This window comes from Bombina bombina, chromosome 2 (genome assembly GCF_027579735.1).
Source record: "Bombina bombina isolate aBomBom1 chromosome 2, aBomBom1.pri, whole genome shotgun sequence".
Taxonomy (NCBI): Eukaryota; Metazoa; Chordata; class Amphibia; order Anura; family Bombinatoridae; genus Bombina; species Bombina bombina.
The window spans coordinates 251972120-251994393 of NC_069500.1; the positions used below are offsets into that span (position 1 = coordinate 251972120).

The 22274-nt window shown below is 39.0% G+C and overlaps 1 protein-coding gene across 2 annotated transcripts in view; it reads right to left on the minus strand.

Moving 5' to 3' along the window:
* The window catches only part of LOC128648700 (solute carrier organic anion transporter family member 4C1), a 185983-nt gene that overhangs the window by 46085 nt on the left and 117624 nt on the right, over positions 1 to 22274 (minus strand). For both annotated transcript variants that reach the window (XR_008400615.1, XM_053701516.1), the window contains exons 5-7: positions 20598 to 20719; positions 9341 to 9456; positions 1281 to 1425 (exon numbers count right to left, since the gene is read on the minus strand). Coding sequence is in view for 1 of the 2 variants with exons in the window: in XM_053701516.1 (XP_053557491.1) it covers positions 1281 to 1425; positions 9341 to 9456; positions 20598 to 20719 (383 nt within the window). In the remaining variant the exon portion in view is untranslated. The remainder of the gene's footprint in view (positions 1 to 1280; positions 1426 to 9340; positions 9457 to 20597; positions 20720 to 22274) is intronic.

The window sequence follows — 22274 nt, forward strand, 5'->3', positions numbered from 1 at the left end:
TTTACAGGTAATTTGGTAATTATTTTAACTAGGTAGCTATTAAATAGTTATTAACTATTTAATAGCTATTGTACCTAGTTAAAATAAATACCAAGTTACCTGTAAAATAAATATAAACCCTAAAATAGCTATCTTAGGGTTTATTTTATAGGTAAGTATTTAGATTTAAATAGGAATAATTTAGTTAATATTATTAATATTATTTAGATTTATTTTAATAATAATTACGTTAGGGGGTGTTAGGGTTAGACTTAGGTTTAGTGGTTAATCATTTTAATATAGGTGGCGGCGGTGTAGGGGGATTAGATTAGGGGTTAATCATTTTAATATAGGTGGCGGCGGTGTAGGGGCTCACATTAGGGGGGTTATCATTTTAATGTAGGTGGCGGCGGGGTAGGGGGATTAGATTAGGGGTTAATAATTTTAATATAGGTGGCGGCGGGGTAGGGGGCTCACATGGGGGGGGTAATATAGTTAAAATAGGTGGCGGCGGGGTAGGGGGCTGACATTAGAGGGTAATGTAGTTAAAATAGGTGGCGGTGGGGTAGGGGCTCACATTAGGGGGTAATCATTTTAATATAGGTGGCAGCGGTGTAGGGGGATCACATTAGGGGGTTAGACATTTAATGTAGCTGGCGGCAGGGTCCGGGAGCGGCGGTTTAGGGGTTAAACACTTTATTAGGGATTACGGCGGGGGATTGCAGTGTACAGGTAGATAGACATTGCGCATGCGTTAGGTGTTAGATTTTATTTTGCAGGTAGTTTAGGGAGTTACGGGGCTCCAATACTCAGCGTAAGGCTTACTACGCCTGCAATTTGTGGCGAGGTGAAAATGGAGTAAGATTTCTCCATTTTCGCCACGTAAGTCCTTACGCTGTATATTGGATACCAAACTGCGCGGGTTTGGTATACCTGCCTATGGGCTAAAAATCTACCACTGAAGGCAGAAATATACAAGCGTAACTTCTAGGTTACGCCGTATATAGAATACCAAACCCGCGCAAAATATGGCGTCGCCAGCTTTTGCGGGCGACGCTGCATATCGGATCGGGCCCCAGAATCCTGGATTCCAGATAATTAAAACCTCAGCTGCAAGAGAGGGTCCCCGCATGTTGCTATTCAGTTCATTGCTAGTATTCATGGGTTAGACGAGCTGATTAATGCATCTCACCACAACTTGTTTTCCAATTTTACTGCATCCTGATTTATTTATTTTTAAAGAGAATCAACATCAGTTCATATATGTATTCTGTTTAAAATAGCAAATAATAGTCACCTACCTCCCAAAATAGCTGAAAAACTTGATGTCAGTGAAAACTGATTTTCAATAACTTTGGGAAGAAAGGTTGCAAATCCAGTAGTGATCAAAGCATCTGTACAGCTGGCAAATGTCAAAGACATCAGCACTGGGTTTTTTAGCAACAGCTGGAACCAAAATAGATTTAATATTTAATAACATTTAAAACCCTAAAAGTATGTGTTATATTATATGCATATAACAAATGTTATGCAAGAGCTATTGTACACAATCTCAACACAAGCCCTTGGAAATACCACTCTTCTGTTCCTTCACTCCCTGTACAGCAAATAAGTAAATAACATGCTTTTTATTTTCCTAGATTCTTGCAATGCAAACAAGAATGAACTATAATTGTATATATAATACAAACAAGCACTTACAATACATGTGCATTAAAGTGATTGTAAACTTTAACGAATTATAGCCCAGTATCAAATAATACTCGTAAAAACAAGGCACTCTAATTATTTAAAGGGACAGTCAACACCAGACTTTTTTTGTTTAAAAAGATAGATAATCCCTTTATTACCCATTCCCCAGTTTTGCATAACCAATACAGTTATATTAATATACTTTTTACCTCTGTGATTACCTTGTATCTAAGCATCTTCTGACAGCCCCCTGATCACATGACTTTTTATTTATTATCTATTGACTTTCATTTTAGCCTATTCGTGCAGTGTCTGCCACAAGCCACAAGGTAGATTACGAGTTTTGCGTTCATGTTTTAACGCTGAAAAAATGGCCATTTCAGCGTTAAAACAGTAACGCAGCCATTACGAGTCTTGTCAGTATAGCTGTACCGCAAGCCTTTTAGCCTGTAATGCAACGTCAGTCCTGCACTCAAAAAAATTAAGTTTTCTCATGGGATTCCCATAGCACTGCCATTACGAGTTTTGCAGTGAGGCTAAAATTTGTGCTCCAGCCTATACCGACATGATCCGTACCACAATCTGAGAGCAGTAGTTATGAGTTTTACACAACAAAACTGTTACATAAAACTCATAGGTAAAGTGTTACAAAGTTCACTAACACCCATAAACTACCTATTAACCTCTAAACCGAGGAAGCATTATAGACAGTTTAAAAACGCATGTCTACTGCTGTTCAACTTAAAACCTAGAAGCTATCCTACTGAAAGAACTAAGGTACTTACTACTATATCCTTTCTTAGGGGTGAGCCTAGGGTCTGGGCGGATAACTTTTGTGAGACTGATGATCCCGTCTTAGGATCACTTGAAGATTTTTTTCTAGCATGGATGAATTGTACATGGATATAGATGTACAATTAGCCACAATGAGGTCTCTGAAACAAGGGTAGAGACCGGTAGAAGAGTACATTACCACATTCAAGCAGTGTGCCTCCGACTCACAGTGGAATCCTATAGCATTACGAAACCAGTTCTGCCTAGGGCTTGCAGAAAACATCAAGGATGAATTGGCAAGAATGGATTAACCTAAGACTTTAGAAGCACTGATGAGGCTGGCAACACAAATTGACAGAAGACTCTGCGAGAGACGTTCAGAACGCTATGGCACAGACTCCCACACTAAAGGTTCCAACTCGAGTGGGAAGGCACTAAAGGTTCCAACTCGAGTGGTACTTCCCTATCTTCATCCACTACAAAGGTTCAGAGTGAACCTAAGGAGCTTGGGGTTATAAGAGGACCCCTAACAGCTGAAGAAAGGAACCGAAGAAGAATGATGTCCCTCTGCATGTATTGTGCAAACCCCATGCACTCAGTCAAGGACTGCCCATTGTTAACAAAGACCAAAAGAAGTAAGTTTACTGTTATTCATTTATCACAACAAACTGATAAAAAATCTGCTTACTGTATTCTATCCCTTTGTTTACAGTGGGATCAAGATCAACTGAATACTGAAGCCATAATCGACTCAGGGGCATTTTTGCAAATTTTATTGATATTGATTTTGTAAAGAAAAATAAAATTCCACTTGAATTAAAGCAAACTCCTGTGTCTATTCAAGTTATTGACGGTTCAACCATCAGTACTGGGCCAGTTATTCACCACACTGTTCCTCTTTTAGTTACCACTAAGAGCGGACACAGTGAATACATATCGTTTGACATTCTACCATCACCTCATTTCCAAATAGTTCTAGGTATACATTGGCTTCAACTTCACCAACCAACAATAAATTGGTCAACGCTTGATGTGTCTCTTGTTTCCACATACTGCTGTAATACGTGTTTTCCACGGCACTTACTTCTACACACTGAGGAGGAGGAAGAATTGCTTCCTAAAGAATATACGGACTTCATTGATGTGTTTAGTAAAACAGACGCAGAGAGCCTTCCTCCCCACCATAATTATGATTGCCCAATCCAATTACATCAGGGTTCTACTATTCCATATGGGCATCTTTATCCCCTCAATCAACCTGAGTTGGATCACTTAAAATAATAACTTGAGGACAACTTGCGTAAATGATTCATCAGGCCCTCCACTTCCCCTGCAGGAGCAGGAATGTTCTTTGTCAGGAATAAAGATGCTACCCTATGTCCCATAATAGATTACCGCAAACTCAATAAGCATACCATCAAGAACAGGTATCCCCTTCCGTTAATACCCAAACTTATCGAACGCCTCACTCATGCCACTATATTCACAAAGCTTGACCTTAGGGGCGCTTATAATCTCATATGAATCAGAGAGGGCGACAAGTGGCTCACAGCATTTAGGACACGATACGGCATATTTGAATATCTGGTAATGCCTTTCAGCTTATGCAATGCCCCAGCCACTTCCCAGCATTTCATAAATTATGTTTTAAGAGATCTTCTTGATGTCTGCGTCGTCATTTACCTTGATAACATTCTCATTTATTCATCAAACAAATCTGACCATATCAAACATGTTCGTTGGGTTCTGTCCAGGTTGAGAGTTCATAAACTATATGCAAAACCGGAGAAATGTGTTTTCCACACCAATCCCATTTCATTCCTTGGAAACACCATCTCTCCCAGTGGAATCCAGATGCAAAATGAGAAAGATGAAGCAGTAAGAGACTGGCCACTTCCTATAAAGAAAAAGGATTTGCAAAGGTTCTTGGGGTTCTCTAATTATTACAGGAAATTTATTAAGGAGTTCTCCAAAATAGCTAAACCACTAACTGCTCTCACTAGTTCTTCTGTTCCCTTCCATTGGACGGTAGAAGCCACGAATGCATTTAACTTGTTAAAAAATTCATTTACTTCTGCACCTATACTCAAGTTTCCCAACCCAAACCTTCAATATATCCTTGAAGTAGACTCTTCGGATTTTGCCATAGGAGCAGTCCTCTCTCAGAGAACCTCAGTTACAGAACCGATTCACCCCATCTCCTTCTTTTCTAAGGTAATATCGTCAGCAGAGATTAACTATCCCATTGGGGAGAAAGAACTTCTGGCTATCAGACAATCGTTAGAGCATTTGCTAGAAGGTACCAAGATGCCAATTGTCATCTTCACAGATCACAAAAATCTTCAAAACTTGCAAACTAACAAAACCCTATCTTCAAGACAAGTCCGTTGGAGTTTGTACTTCGCCAGATTCAACTTCAACATAGTCCATAGGCCTGCCTCAAAAAATAGCAAAGCAGATGCTCTCTCGCGACAACTCAAAAGACCCGAAAAAACTTCAGCAACTACGCCAATGATACCAGAAGAGCGATTCATAGGAATTTCAACCCAACTAATAGCTGATATAAAACGCATGTCTAGAGAAGATTCCGATGTCCCCCTGTCAGACTTAACCATGAAAGCTGGAATCTACTATCATATTGGAAAAGTTTACCTGCCGAATCATTTAAGATCTTGGGTTTTAAGAACATGCCATGACTCACCCATCGCTGGTCATCCTGATGTACGTCAAACTTTAGAATTACTATCCAGGAATTGCTGGTGGCCAAACATGAAGAAAACTGTACGGTCATATGTCAAGTCTTGTTTGATTTGTGCCACTTCTAAGCTTGAGAAACAACCCCCCTATGGTCTGTTATTGTCCTTACCCATCCCAGACAAACCATGGTAGCATGTAGGAATGGACTTCATTGTGGATCTCCCTACTTCACAGAACCAAAATACTATTCTAGTTGTCATAGATCTTTTCATGAAGATGGCACATTTTATCCCATACCACAAGCTACCCACCTCCTATGAGATCGCTCAGCTTTTCCTGAATAACGTAGTAAAACTACATGGAATTACACCAATACTCACCACAGACAGGGGTACTCAATTTACTTCTCATATTTGGACCAAAGTTTGCGAAGTAACTCAGACTAACCACAGGTACACTACCTCCTTCCATCCCCAAACTAATGGACAAGCCGAAAGGCTAAATCAATGGCTTGAACAATACATCAGATGCTACTGTTCTTACCATCAGGAGGATTGGATGACATTTTTACCCATGGCTGAGTATGCATTCAATAATTCAGAAAATTCCTCCATGAAGATGACCCCCTTTTTCACTAATTACGGATATTACCCTGGTTTCATTTAACCCCAGACAAAGCGGTTTCAGCTCCCTTGGTCGAAGAATATACAAATTCATTGTTACAGAACTTCGAACACCTCAAACAGAATATACTCCAAGCTCAAACCAATCAAAAGCATTACTACGATTTACAAAGAAGAAAACCTCCACCTTATGCAGTTGGAGATTTGGTTTGGTTATCCACCAAGAATCTAAAACTACAAATCCCCAGCAAAAAGCTTGCCGGACTCTTTATCGGACTATTCCCTATACAAAGGATTATTAATCAAAATGCTATCACATTACAGTTACCAAACTCTATCAAGATACATCCAACTTTCCATGTGTCTGTACTGAAGCCTTATATACCTACACGAGACGCAAACCATATGTTGCCACCTCCGGCTCAACTCATGAAACCTGATGAGTATGAAGTTCATTCACTGCTGGATTCCAGGATTAGATGTGGCGCATTACAATATCTGGTTAGATGGAATAATTACACTTCGGAGGAACACTCCTGGGAGCCTGTGTTTCATATCCATGCTCCCAAGATTGCCGCGGTTTTTCATCACTGCCACCCAGACCGGCCTAGACCTCAAGCTGTGGGTCAGCTTGTTTGAGGAGGGGGTACTGTCAGGGTTCTACAGAATTACCAAATTTCCACCTTGTTACTGTACCTTTAATTTCAGGTCCTACCTACCTCTCCTTTAAATCACAGCCGCACCCTCAATCTGGTGCTTAGTATTTTGTTGTAGTTAGACAAAGCTACTGCTATCACTGGTTCTCTTACTTTGGATATCTTGCTTGGGACCAAAACTTTCCTCTTGTCAGAGTCTGCTAAGAGACAATATAACCTACTTCTGGATAACCTATCAATCTCACATCCAGTGTATCCAGTTTCACCATGCTAAACTAAAGCCACTACTTATACGCAACTTTGTTCCCACACTCTCCAGCAACCCCTAGGAAGCTGATACAAAGCATCAACTCAGATCTCCTTCCTTGACGATACAGAGATTACAAAGGAACATTACTTTCATTGGTGTATACTTCCACGCCCCTGTGACGTCACCTATTCTCTGGTAATGGAGCAATCTCACAATCCGCTCTCAGACCTCAGTAAGACCTCTATTGCACCTGAACCTTCGGCAGGTAACTCCGCTCCTTGCCATCCAGCTCTGAGCAACACTACACAGTAGTGAGAGCCCCATTCAAACTAATTTAAAAGGTATCAGCAAGTAAGGAAGTAAGTAGTCAGAGTGTCAGTTTATGAACTCTCATTATAGAGCAAACTAGCTCAAGCCGCAAACAGATCCTATACTGCAGGAGCAGCATTACCAGGCAGATACAAACAGTCTGCAGTCTACCTGTAGTTAACTGTGTATATTTAATATTGACACAGTACACTGCTGTGCACTTGGGAGAAACCTAGTGTATTCAATCAACTTCACAAAGCATCAAGGTTAACACTTCACCTTAGTGTGTGCCTTAACATTTGTGATACAATCACAGTAAAGTTTATCAGTGTGGATCTGCAGCTGAGTTCCACTGCATAAAAACAGGAAATTATTAGGAACCATTACACTAGATGAGTAACGTAGCAGAGATACTGGAGCTTAGAATTCCGGTTGGTTTGCTAGGAACTTCACAAAATACTAAGCATTAGGAAAAGGGTGTGCAAGAGTCTTAAAGGCAATATGGGAGGAATTTGGACAGGAAGGTTGACGTAGGAGTAGGAATACTGACACCCAGAGACCACAATTACTAAAAATTACAAAGATAGGCTGATACAATTCCGGAATCTCCTTTTAACATGGGCATTCAAAGAAATTTATTGGACAGGGAGAATAGTAGCAATAAAGATGTCCTTCATACCTAAACACACTTATCTGTTCAGGTGCATCCCATATAACATCCCTAGGCCTCTATTGAAGAAACTGCAAAGTATCATTACCAATTATGTTTGGAAAGATCATAGACCCAGAACCTCTAGAACCACACTACAGAGACCAAGCTCACATGGAGGCTTAGAATTCCCCAATATTATACTTTACTACACCACAGCTTTGTTATCGCATATAATCAGCTGGAACATTTCAGTTGATTGTCCCCGTTGGGTAGATACTGAAACATTAATGCTGCCGCCAGGGCTTACCCTACCCGACTTGTTGTGGATTCCCTCCCACTACAGGGAAAGACTAGCTAACATGACCCCAATCCTTTTAGATGCCCTCAAATTCTGGGACCAAACAAGGCATAACGAGACTTAGCTACACACCCCTCCGCAGTACTCACCTTGACCGGAGCCCTCTACTGTTTACCAGACTCTAATGTAGGGTCTTGGCAGAATCTTCCACCCACCCTAGCTGCGGATTTCTATCTCCGAGGTCAGTGGATCCCACATTCTCAGTTCTGCACAAAATGTGAAATCCCTATTTCTTCACACTTTGAAGCTTTCCATCTTAGCTCTTGGTTGAAATCATGGGGATACCCTAGACAAAACTTGAGAACACCATCAAGACCGAATAGACTCAGGGACATAGTCTCAAACACACTCTGTCCTTCCACTACAGCCTCCTTCTCTAGCCCACCATTCTGCATAAAATCTCCCAACACAGAGTCTGGGAGAGAGAGATAGGCTTCACAGCTAACACCGATACATGGCATATGCACATTCTTATAACCAAAAAACTCCCTCTGGGAGCTACAATACAAAATTCTAGTCCGTGGCATTTGTTGCCTTCCACTTTGCACAAGATATATGGCACCCACTCCCCCAAGTGTTGGCGAGGTTGTGAACAGATATGGACCTCTCTACATGTGTGGTAGTCCTGCCCCAAGATATGTCCCCTTTGGCGACGGCTCTTCAGAATCCTCAGCTCACTACATATCACCCTACCTACCAGAAGTTGCCTTACTTCACATACATTTCCCCAGTCTAACTCAGACTAGGGAAGTCCTCGCAATATATCTCCTTATGGCCACAAAACTAGCTATAGCAAGAATGTGGAAAAATAAAGACCCTCCCCTTATTCCACAGGTTCTTTCTATAATACACTACATTAAACAGATGGAATTATATTCCCACAGATCCCTAGACAAGGTCGACTTCTACCAAGAGGTCTGGTCTCCCTGGATAGAAACCTTCCAAGACTGAAACAGACTCTTATCTGCATTTCTCATCCCCTTCCTTTTCCCCTCCCACTCCCCCCCCCTTTTTTTTCTCTCCTCATCCCCTCCCTCCCACCTATCTCACCTCTTTCTCCTACTTGGGCTACTCCCTATACTTCGGAGACTCCAAGACCCGTCCTCTCTAGACATTTCTTTTGTCCTTTTTCATTCTACTGGATCTAGCTGCATCAAACATTTTACAGTTGCAAGTTTTTTTTTCTCTCTCTTATGTAACTTTATGTATGTAGTTATACACACTACTGTTCTTTTGTAATGTACTGATGTTTATTTGAACTAAGTAATCAATAAAAAAATGTTTATTAAAAAGAAAAAAATTCTAAACATGTTTTGTTTAAAAAATAATAATAATAAAAAAATTTCTTACCAAAAGTGCCAAAGGAAAATCTTTGAAGCTTTTACCAAGATTGTTTTGTTCTACAATATTTTCACTTCCATTGTTATGTGCTTGGGATATTTTTTCAGACTGTATTTTTGCAGTTCCTGTTGAACAATTACAGTTTGAGTGTTATACAATGTTGTAATGGTGCTGTTAAGATGAATAAAAACAAAAAAAAGGTCAGATGTATTTTTCAGTGAAAAATTCCTGTGCACAATCCAACTTTTTTGACTGTACAACTGTGTATTGACAAAAAGAGCTGTAGTTTTTGAATAGCTCAGTAGACAGAACAAGGACTTGAGGTAAGTCTTAAAGGGACATTGTAGTGTAAGGAAATGAGGAAAATAAAGTTTAGATTCTGGAAGTAGAACTGGAGAAAATGTGAAATGAGTGGAAGAAGAGAGATAAGATTTATATGATAATACAAACATAGTTCAGTTGAAGAGATAAATGTATTAAAAATGAAGGAGACAAAATGGGCTACTGGATACCGGGAGATTTTAAAAGTGGGGTTCTGTAGGGCTGCTTCAGCTAGGGACTAGAGTGAGCAAAGGGAGGTAGCTTCAGAAATGTTAGGGCAGCGGGAGGTGGAGGGGTGCCTGAGGAACTGGGGGCTGGCTGGACCTGCATCTTGAAACTACCTTTTTCTTTCTTTAGTAGTAGCACACATACCTTTTAATATTGGGCACAGCCGGCACCCAGCAGGCAGTTTTTTATTTATATAGTTGGCCGTCACTAAAGAGGTTTTCAGCTGGGATATATGTTATACTGCCTTCAAAGCCAGAAGTACGGTGTGGAAGTGAGCCAGACCAGGAGCAGGGTAAGTAACAAGAAAGCCTTGTAAAGGCATTGAGAAATGTTTAATTTGAAAAAAAAAACTGTGTATTAAGGGTTTCTGGGCAACAGAAACTGTACTTTCATCCCCTTGGCCTGTTTTCTCCTCCTGGACTGTGTTCCTTGTTGTCCCAGCCTGTGTTCTCCCCTGGCCTGGTTGTTCTCTCCACCAGCCAGGCTGTGTTCTCTGCCTCCACTGTTCTCTCTTCCCTCCAACGGTTCTCATCGCCTCTGTTTTCTCTCCAACTGTTCTCTCTCCACCACTGTTCTCTGCCCCCTCTGTTCTCTCTCTTTCTTTCCCCCTACTGTTCTCTCTTACCCTCCCCTACTATTTTCTCTCCACAACTGTTCTCTCCCCTGTTTTCTCCTCTCCTTCCCCATTCTTTCGTTTTCTCTTTCCTCCTTATCTCTCTTCCACATCTATTCTCCTCCTCCGCCCCCACACTGTTCTTTCTTCCACTCCGCACTGTGTGTGTATGAGTTTGTGTGTGTGTGAGAGAGAGAGTGTATGTGTGAGTGTGTGTTTGAGAATGTGTGTGTGTGTGTGTTTGAGAGTGTGTCAGTATGTGTGAGAATGTGAGTGTGTGTGTATGTGTGTGTGTGTGTTTGAGAATGTGTGTGTGTGTTTGAGAGTGTGTCAGTATGTGTGAGAATGTGAGTGTGTGTGTGTGTTTGAGAGTGTGTCAATATGTGTGAGAATGTGAGTGTGTGTGTATGTGTGTGTGTGTGTGTTTGAGAATGTGTGTGTGTGTTTGAGAGTGTGTCAGTATGTGTGAGAATGTGAGTGTGTGTGTGAGTTGTGTATCTTTCTCTTGCAATACCCTTATGCTGTTCATATATCAACTAGATGTTGCTGAGCATTTATTGTGTATTTTTTCATCTAAGTAAATGATTATATAACCCTGCGTTCCACCATTGACTATAAATTTTGCCAGTCTATTTGGAAGGTCCTTTACTTTAGGACTTGATGATCTGTTCTGTCTCCAACAGTACTAGTATGAGCCTAGCAGCTTAATAATAATAAGAATAATGGTTACTTTACTACCATCATCCGTTACTGTTTTCAAATGAAAAATGACAACATTTACATCACACATGATGATTGGCATTTTGAATTTGCTTGTAACACCACCAGAAGTTTTGTTTTACATGGTTTTATTTAATTATTTACCTATCTCAGCAGTGTGTACAGCGCTGGTTTAAGTGTATATATGTGCATATACACATTTTTATATGCTACTATTTTAGTGTAATGTACCCAGTATACTAGGAGTATAACATAGGGGTGCTTGTAGTGCAGGGTTACTGACTTTAAGATAAATGATTGTTATATATAATCATTTATTATCTGCTTGTTTCTAACATATGAATGTAATAGTGTATGCTTTTAAAGGGACACTGAACCCAAAGTTTTTCTTTCGTGATTCAGATAGTGCATGCAATTTTTTTTTTTTTTCAATTCTTTATTTATTTACAACCAACAATGCATTACAATATATACAAATTCATTTTAAACCCTGTTTAGGGTACAACTGAGAAGTTACTTCATAACGATATGTAACAATGAAAAAAGAAATACATTTCCATTCTCTTGAGCCTTAACACATTGTTGGAGGTTTTTTTTTCACTTTTTTAACTGAAACAGAGTAAAGGAAAGGATTTTCATTCGGCAGAAGTGCTTTTATAAACATTGACCATTTAAGGAAAAATCTGGTAATATCCTGATTATTGTCTACTAGTCCTAAAGCCCGTTCACACGGGCCATGTTGTGTACAGTAGTACAGCAGTCTCTCACTCTCTCCTGTTTCAATTGCAGAGGTGAGCGTGCAAGGTCGGGTGGGTGCGCGTGCGAAGGTCTATGCTCAGCTGTGCGCTGCTTAAACTACGGAGGTGCGCGTGCAGGGATCTAAGGCCAAGTGTTTGTCTCTACTGTGCATGACGGCTTCAGACAAACACTTGGCTTTTTATAATATAGGATGTTAGTGTCAATTTGTTCAAGAAGGCATTGTTTCTTTAGACAATTTTTTATTTCTAATACGCTAGGGACTGCTCACAATTTCCATTTTTTAAAGATAAGGTATCTAGCAGCCAGTGTAGTCGAATTAATAATTTTAGTGTTAAGTTGCTTATTCTCTGAATGAGAACAGAGAAAGACCATGTTCACTGCAGACAGGATCAAAGAAGGGTTATTCAGTATTTTACGAAGCCAAAATTGAACTTTAAGCAAAAAATTTCAGATTTTTGGACAGGTCCATAGCATGTGCAGAAGGTTTGCCGAGGGAAAAGAGCATTTAGGGCATATGATAAAATTAGAGTTTCCACATTTAAACCCCTTTTCTGTGGTGAAATAAGACATGTGTAGTAACTTCAGGTGAGACTCCCTCCACGTAGAGGAGAGAGTTGCTTGCGTAGCTTCTTGAATTGAGAGGTGTGGCAATTTAGGGTCTAATTCTTGCATTAATAATGCGGCCCATTTAATGCAAAGCTTGTCCAAATTTATTGTACCCCGATCTGAGACTAGGGCATTATAGCAAGGCGAAATTGACATGCATCCATTCTTAACTAATACAAGCCAATTTTCAATATTTCCCAGTGACCAGTTACAGCCGTAATCGATTATCAACTTTTGGGCATAGTGTCTTGCTTGAAGATATGCAAAGAAATTTCAGGTTAAAATCACGCCTAAGAGAATCAAATGTTTTAACGCAACGCCTTTCCATATCTTATATCTGACACACATTGGAGAGACCCTCATGCTTCCATTTTTAAAAAAGTGTTGAGTTTAGACTTGCTTGAAATTGGGGATTCCCCAGAAATGGAATGTATCTCGAGACTCAATGTCCTATGACTAATCTGTTGCAAATCTTTTTCCATGCTAGAATTGGATTGTATATGGATCTCAGTTTCTTTATTTCAGGTGATATAAGACTAGCATTAGAATGAAAAAGCGATGCAAGAGAGAAAGGACTCGCTATATTTTTTTCAAGGTTATTATTTGTGATGTAATCTTTTGAGAATAACCAATCTGTTACTATGCGGGCCAGGAAAGCATGGTTATAAGCCTTGAGATCAGGTAAAGCCAATCCTCTGTATCTAACAGGGAGAGAGAGTTTCTGAAAGGAAAGGGTAGACTTCCTATTTTGCCATATAAATGATCGCAAAGAAGAATCACAAGAGGCCAAATCTTTCTTCCTTAATATCAAAGGAATGTTCTGAAGGTTATAAAGCATTTTAGGAAGGAGAATCATCTTGTATGCCGCTATGCGTCCCGATAGAGAAAGAGGTAGATTGTGCCAATTTTTAAGAGTGTCTTTGATTTTATTTATAGTTGGCGTAATATTTAGAGAATACCAAGTATCAGAATTGGAGGATATCGTTATTCCTAAATATCTAAATAAATCCTGAACTATGAAGAAATGTATTTTTGTGCAAGATTCCTTCGTCTGTTTAATCCAAAGGAGATCTGATTTTGTAATGTTCACCTTGTATCCAGAGAAAGATCCGAATTGTTGTAAGATTAAGAGAAGTCTAGGAATATTCGTGCTTGTATTAGTCATATATATCAAGATATCATCTGCATAAAGTGCAATTTTTGACTCATGACTGCCTATCTTGATTCCCTCAAGTTGCTGTCTAATTAGTATAGCAAGCGATTCAATAGCGATATCGAAAAGAAGCGGGGACAGAGGACAACCTTGCCTAGTCCCTCTGCGCAGGATTATGTCTCGTGAAAGAGAACCATTAACTACCATCCTTGTAGAGGCATTTCGGCATAAATTTGCAACAAACTTGAGGAAATTCCCTTTCAAGCCGAATTGTTCTAGAGTAAATAGCAGGTGATTGTGCTGAACCGAGTCGAAGGCCTTCTTGGCGTCTATGGCTAAAATTGCCAGATCCGAGTTGGGCCCCTTCCCGCTGAGTCTAGGCCATCATTTGCCCTGAGATAATCAATAATAAGCATAAGTTCTCTTATTTTAGCAGAAGAATTCCTATTCTTTATAAATCCAGCTTGATCAGGATTAATAATAATGGGTAACAAAGATTGCAGCCGTTGAGCTAAAATAGAAGTTAGGAGTTTGTAATCAGAGTTCATAAGAGCAATGGGTCTGTATGATTCCTTCATAGCCAGATCTTTCCCTTTTTTTAATAGCAGCGTTGTATAAGATGCTACAAAGTTAGCCGTGGGCTCATTGCCCTGTATGTATATGTGGTTAAATAAAGCAGTTATGTGGGGTGTTATAATGTGCAATATCATTTTAGAAAATTCATTGGGTAGTGCATCTGGGCCAGATGATTTATTATGAGGTAACTTTTGGATGGTGTTAGCCACTTCTAAGTTGGTTATGGGAGAATACAGCTGTTCAAGTACATCCGATGATACTGAGGGGTGCAAAATTTTTCTCCAGAAGTCTTCTCGTTGTATGATATTAGATATTCCAGGGGTATATAAGTCAGTATAATAATTAAAAAAAACTTGGACCAGGTCTTCAGGTGACCTAACTCTTTGACCTTCAACATTTAACGCATCTATCATCTGTGAGCCCTTCTCCTGTTTAAGAAGTTTTGCTAGGAGTCTCCCTAATTTATTCCCGTGTCTGTATAATTTTGCAGAAAATCTAATGTCTTTTTGTGTTGACTTGTATAAAGCCAGTGAATCCCTCTCTCCTAGAGCCGCAGTATATTTGACACAGTTCAGCTGTGTATTTTCGGTTAGATAAGAATTATAGGTGTTCGTTACTGCACGTAGGAGTTCGTTCTCCCGTCTTTTAAGTTTCTTAGTTCACCTAATAGTTTATGCCAGAATTTCTCCCCTTAAAACTGCTTTTGCGGTTTCCCAGAATAAAGCAGGATGGTTTAAAGCTTCAGAGTTAAATAATGTATATTCCCTAAATTTAGCTTCGAGCCAGTTTTTAAACTTAACATCTGAGGTTAAGTATGTGGGAAAGAAGAAACGATTATTCCTATGAGGAATAGACTCTGTTTGAAGCTCAAGGGAAATGGGAGCGTGATCCGATATGGCGATGGGTGATATGTGAGCTATAACTTTCAATTTGCATAAACGTTCATCCAAAAGGAATAGGTCAATGCGTGAAAGTGATTTGTGTGCTTTTGATAAGCATGTGGAATCGCTTGTATCAGGATTTTGTAATCTCCATATGTCATGGACTTTAAGATTACTAAACATTCTCAAAAACAGTTTTGCCTCTAATTTATCCCTTTTAGTCTTTTTAATGCAAGATTTTGCCTCAATCTGTCCAAAGGGTATTGTGGAGCCATATTAAAGTCTCCGCCCATTATTAAAAACCTTCTGCACACTCCATGAGCCTGGCTTGCAACATCTCCCAAAATAATAAGTTAAAAACATTCAGGGCATATACATTACAAAGTGTATAGAAGAGAATATTGGTAATTTTGACCTTTAGAATAAGATATCTCCCTTCTTGATCTGATTCAGTGCTCATTATCTCGTAATTAAGTTTCTTGCCCAGCAAAATGGCCACTCCACCTTTGCGTTTCACGCTGGGGGAAAAGAAAACTTCTTTTACCCATGAGGACTTTAATTTGAGAATCTCCTCAGCTCTCAAATGGGTCTCTTGTAAAAAAGCGATACATGTGTTATTTTTCTTAAGGTATAATATAATCGTTTTCCTTTTAACGGGGGATGTGAGTCCGCCAATGTTTCAGGAGATAATTTTAAGTCCAGCTGCCATGGGACTTATTTACACATGGAGAGGAAAGGGAAAGCGGAAAAAAAAGGGGGGGAAGGGAAAAGACAGAAAAAGATGAGAGATCGAGAGCTGTACCACCTGGGCCCTCGAGTGACCCAAACTGCAGGGGCCCAACCGTGAACAAAAGGAAGAAGAAAAATTTGAAGACAAAAGAGAAAGAAACGGAAAAGAACATCTGTATCTTTAACAGTGCATATATCAGCATGTCATTGCTTATTCTGCAGGCCAATATTTGCATACAATTTTTCTGCTGCAGTAGCTGTATCAAAAAAGTAAATATTATTATCACACTCCAGTCTGAGTCTTGCTGGATGTAAAATGGTAGCGCGCAACCCTTGCTGTATAAATTTTGTGCACCATGGGGCTAGTTCCCTTCTTTTCATGGCAGTATCTGCAGCATAATCCTGGAATATAAAAAAATTTATGTCCCCAAGAAAAACAGGTTGATGTTTACGGTAAAATTGTAGAAAAGTTATTTTATCTTGATAATTTAGGAATTTAACTATAATAGGTCTTGGCCTTGAGTTCATCTTAGTCGGAGCTACAGGGCCCATCCTGTGAGCTCGCTCTATAATTATTTTGGGGTAATTTTCAGGAAACTGTAGAATTTGTGGTAATGTAATTGTAAAAAATTTAGTCATGTCCTCAAACTGTTTTTCTTCAGGAACGCCAATTATTCTTAAGTTATTCCTTCTAGCGTGATTTTCTAAGTCTTCCACTTTATTTTGTAATTTAAGAAGAACAGAGGTAGTTATTTCAAACTTATCATTCTGACTTGAGGTAAAATCCTCCAGATCAGATACTCTCTGTTCTACTTCAAAAAGTCTGGCAGCAAATTGTTTAATTTCTAAGGCGAGATGTGCAATATCCTGCTTAATCTCATTTTTAAGAGCATCCATCTTAGGTGAAAGAAGAGCTTCAGAAATATTGCTAACTAAAGATTGCAAATCATTGTGATCCTGTGTAGTCAGTGTGTTACGAGAAGGTGTCTGTGCCTCTGTTGGGGCCTCGCTGAGAGGTTGTTTTTTTTGTTGTCCCTTTGTCTGACCGCCATGACTGAGGGTGAAGATTTACTGTGCACGTGAAGAAATGTATCCATATAATGTGTGAGATAATGGTGAAGTGAAAAAAAAAAAAAAAAAAAACAACAGTAAAAAAGAAGAGGAGGGCGGAGCCCCGGTGAAAAAAATTAAAAATAGAGTGAAGTGATGAAGAGAGGTGAAAAAAGGGGAGAGAAAGTCTCCTGGTCAAAGAAGTGAGTTCTTTAGTAGAAGTCAGTCATGGGGAAAGCAAAAGAAGACATTTGCCAAACTCAGAATGAGGCAGCCTTTGGGATTATTACGCTATTTCTAGTGTAACAGGGTTCAATTAGCAGACATTATTTTATGCCTTAAGTCTCTAAGAGGCAAGAACTGCTATCTTTAGTGAGTCTATTTCTAGGCTAGAATAAGGCAATATGAAGAAAAAAAAAAAAAGAAAATTGAAGGTATTACTGTTTTTAAAATGTAAAATTTTAAAAGTGGCTGCTGCACTGAGGTAAAACACCAAAAACTGGCGAGCATAGTTCTACCATAGAAATTGTTAAATGCTGGATTTCTCTGTCATTTTTTCTAGTCCTTGACTAAACTGCTTAAATTGCTGCAATCGCATATGCGCACATTTCTAATTAGCTCGTGCAACATAGCAAGGTGTAAAATAATCTGGCACATTTTAAAATATCCTCAATAGGTTCTTTAATTACAGTATCAGCCACGTTGGAATAATTTTGGATTGGCTGATCGGAACAGCCAATAGAATGCAAGGTCAATCCGCCAATCATATTTTTCTTACCTTAATTCTGATTGGCTGATAGAATCCTAACAGCCAATCGGAATTCGAGGGGCGCCATCTTGGAGGACGTCCCTTAAAGGAACCGTCATTAGTTGTTAGTCCGTCGGTTGAAGAGGATGGCTCCGCGTCGGCTGGCTGGAAGATGGCTCCTCTCTGGATGGATGAAGATAGAAGACCCCGCTTGGATGAAGACTTCTACCGGATGGAGGACCTCTTCTTGCCCCGGTTGGATGAAGACTTCTACCGGATAGAGGACATCTTCTTGCCCCGGTTGGGTGAAGACTTCTACCGGATGGAGGACTTCTTCTTGCCCCGGTTGGATGTAGAATTCGGCTCGGCTGAGTGAAGACGACTCAAGGTAGGGAGATCTTCAGGGGGTTAGTGTTAGGTTTATTTAAGGGGGGTTTAGGTGGGTTAGAGTAGGAGTATGTGGGTGGTGGGTTTTAATGTTGGGGGGGGTATTGTATTTTTATTTACAGGTAAAAGAGCTGATTACTTTGGGGCAATGCCCCGCAAAAGGCCCCTTTAAGGGCTGGTAAAAGAGCGGATTACTTTTTAATTTAGAATAGGGGAGGGCATTTTATTATTTTGGGGGGCGTTTTTATTTTATTAGGGGCTTAGATTAGGTGTAATTAGTTTAAACTTCTTGTAAATTTTTTTTATTTTCTGTAATTTAGTGTTTGGTTTTTTTTATTATAGATTAGTTTATTTCATTGTATTTTAGTTTAGCTAATTGTAGTTAATTTATTTTTTTAATAATTTAATTTTAGTTAATAACTATTTAATAGCTATTGTACCTAGTTAAAATAAATACAAAGTTGCCTGTAAAATAAATATAAATCCTAAAATAGCTACAATGTAACTAATAGTTATATTGTAGCTATATTAGGGTTTATTTTATAGGTAAGTATTTTTTTTAAAATAAATAGGAAATATGTATTTAATGATAGTAAATTTATTTAGATTAATTTAAATGATATTTAAGTTAGGGGGGTGTTAGGGTTAGGGTTAGACTTAGGTTTAGGGGTTAACTATTCAACTTTGATATTAATGAGTTTTTTGGGTTCATTGAGAACATGGTTGCTGTTCAATAATAAAATTAATCCTCAAAAATACAACTTGCCTAATAATTCTGCACTCCCTGTATATATATATACAGGGAGTGCAGAATTATTAGGCAAGTTGTATTTTTGAGGATTAATTTTATTATTGAACAACAACCATGTTCTCAATGAACCCAAAAAACTAATTAATATCAAAGCTGAATAGTTTTGGTAGTAGTTTTTAGTTTGTTTTTAGTTATAGCTATTTTAGGGGGATATCTGTGTGTGCAGGTGACTATTACTGTGCATAATTATTAGGCAACTTAACAAAAAACAAATATATACCCATTTTAATTATTTATTTTTACCAGTGAAACCAATATAACATCTCAACATTCACAAATATACATTTCTGACATTCAAAAACAAAACAAAAACAAATCAGTGACCAATATAGCCACCTTTCTTTGCAAGGACACTCAAAAGCCTGCCATCCATGGATTCTGTCAGTGTTTTGATCTGTTCACCATCAACATTGCGTGCAGCAGCAACCACAGCCTCTCAGACACTGTTCAGAGAGGTGTACTGTTTTCCCTCCTTGTAAATCTCACATTTGATGATGGACCACAGGTTCTCAATGGGGTTCAGATCAGGTGAACAAGGAGGCCATGTCATTAGATTTTCTTCTTTTATACCCTTTCTTGCCAGCCACGCTGTGGAGTACTTGGACGCGTGTGATGGAGCATTGTCCTGCATGAAAATCATGTTTTTCTTGAAGGATGCAGACTTCTTCCTGTACCACTGCTTGAAGAAGGTGTCTTTCAGAAACTGGCAGTAGGACTGGGAGTTGAGCTTGACTCTATCCTCAAGCCGAAAAGGCCCCACAAGCTAATCTTTGATGATACCAGCCCAAACCAGTACTCCACCTCCACCTTGCTGGCGTCTGAGTCGGACTGGAGCTCTCTGCCCTTTACCAACCCAGCCACGGGCCCATCCATCTGGCCCATCAAGACTCACTCTCATTTCATCAGTCCATAAAACCTTAGAAAAATCAGTCTTGAGATATTTCTTGGCCCAGTCTTGACGTTTCAGCTTGTGTGTCTTGTTCAGTGGTGGTCGTCTTTCAGCCTTTCTTACCTTGGCCATGTCTCTGAGTATTGCACACCTTGTGCTTTTGGGCACTCCAGTGATGTTGCAGCTCTGAAATATGGCCAAACTGGTGGCAAGTGGCATCTTGGCAGCTGCACGCTTGACTTTTCTCAGTTCATGGGCAATTATTTTGCGCCTTGGTTTTTCCACACGCTTCTTGTGACCCTGTTGACTATTTTGAATGAAACGCTTGATTGTTCGATGATCACGCTTCAGAAGCTTTGCAATTTTAAGAGTGCTGCATCCCTCTGCAAGATATCTCACTATTTTTGACTTTTCTGAGCCTGTCAAGTCCTTCTTTTGACCCATTTTGCCAAAGGAAAGGAAGTTGCCTAATAATTATGCACACCTGATATAGGGTGTTGATGTCATTAGACCACACCCCTTCTCATTACAGAGATGCACATCACCTAATATGCTTAATTGGTAGTAGGCTTTCGAGCCTATACAGCTTGGAGTAAGACAACATGCATAAAGAGGATGATGTGGTCAAAATACTCATTTGCCTAATAATTCTGCACTCCCTGTATGTATCCCTTCACTTGTAATCTTGCCCTTTATAGGGATTTCATTTTTGTTTCCACTAAAATATTTATTTACCCCAAATGATTTCAGAAACTCAGACACTTTTATTTAATTTACTTAATATTATATACATACCAGGCAAATGTTTTGGGAAACAAGAAAAAGGAGCAATTAGTAACCATGTAGCCAGCCCAACAATTAAAAATGCTATCCACCATGCTCCAAGCCACCGTGGGTCATCTGGTTTGATGCTCACACTTTTAAAAAAAGAAAAAGATACATATGTTAGGACATGAGTCTCTACAGAATAAGCTTTTTGGTAAGTTCTGTTTTTGTTTTTAACATTATCAAATAATATGCTAGACTCCATTTCACGCAGTATTTATTAAAGGAGCTCTAAAGTAAAAATTCAACTTTCATGATTCAGATAGAGAGTGCAATTGCAATGAACTTTCCAATTCACTTCCATTATCAAAATATGCACAATCTGTTTATATGCACACTTTATGAAGAACTAGCTCCTACTAAGCATGTGCAAGAATTCACAGTATATAGAGTACAGATATGCATTTTGCGATTGGCTGATGACTGTCACATGATAAAGGGGGAGGAAAATTGAACTAACTAAAATTTGTCAGAAAAAAATCTACTACTCATTTGAAATTCAGGCTAATGCTATTTCGCTGTCATTTTATTTTGCATTTGCTGATTATTCAAATATATTTATTTTATGGTCCTTTAAACAATGGATTAGCTAATATATGATTGAGGACATGTGAAACTAAGGGTCTGATGATCTAAAGATGATCTAAAGTGAGATTATCTAACAAACCTCGTCAGTACTGCAAAGTCCTTCAAAGAATTGTTGAAAGGCAGATTTTAGATTAAGAGCTGTTTATCTTACTATGTAGGTTCTGGATGTCAAAGATATACACATACATTACAATATAATGCTTAAATAATATATTTTGCATGATTTCTCACCATGCCTGCAACATTTTGATAATTGACCCTGAGTAACTGCGTGCCAAGACTAGTGAAAATTAATTTTATTTCAATTAATGCAAAAAACACTTACATCTGATATTGCTTTTAAAAAATAAAGATATTTTAAAAGGACAGTCTACTTTAGAATTGTTATTGTTTAAAAAGATAGTTAATCCATCTATTACCAATTCCCCAGTTTTGCATAACCAACACTGTTATATTAATATACTCTTTGCCTCTGAAATTACCTTGGGCGAGATTACATATATGGTGTCGGTTTCAGTGCAACTGCTGAAAACCACCCCACCCGTACGTTCACCTTGCTCATTGGGTAAATCACATATACAGTGTTGGCAGATCATATACGGCAGTAAATTGGATAAACTGGCGAGGTACAGAAATGTGCGCAAATACACATTTCTGGAGTCAACAGTGACTTACGGAAGTATATGATCTGCCGGCAAATAAGTAAAGAGCAAAAAAATGTTTAATCGCACGAAAAAAATATCACCCGCCTCCAAAAAAAATTACCAGACAGGCCGACACATCAAAACCCCTATATCCGCCACCCCCCACATCGCAACTACTAATAAAATATATTAACCTTTAAACCACCAACCCCGCACAATGCAAATCTACCTATTTAAACTATTAGCCCCTAATCCGCCAAACTAGCTAATAAATGTATTATCCCTAATCCACCATCCACCCACACTGCAAAGTACCTAATAAACATATTAACCCCTAAACCACCATCAACCACAATGCAAAGTACCTAATTAACCGATTAACCCCTAAACCGCCATCCCCCCACATCGCAAACTA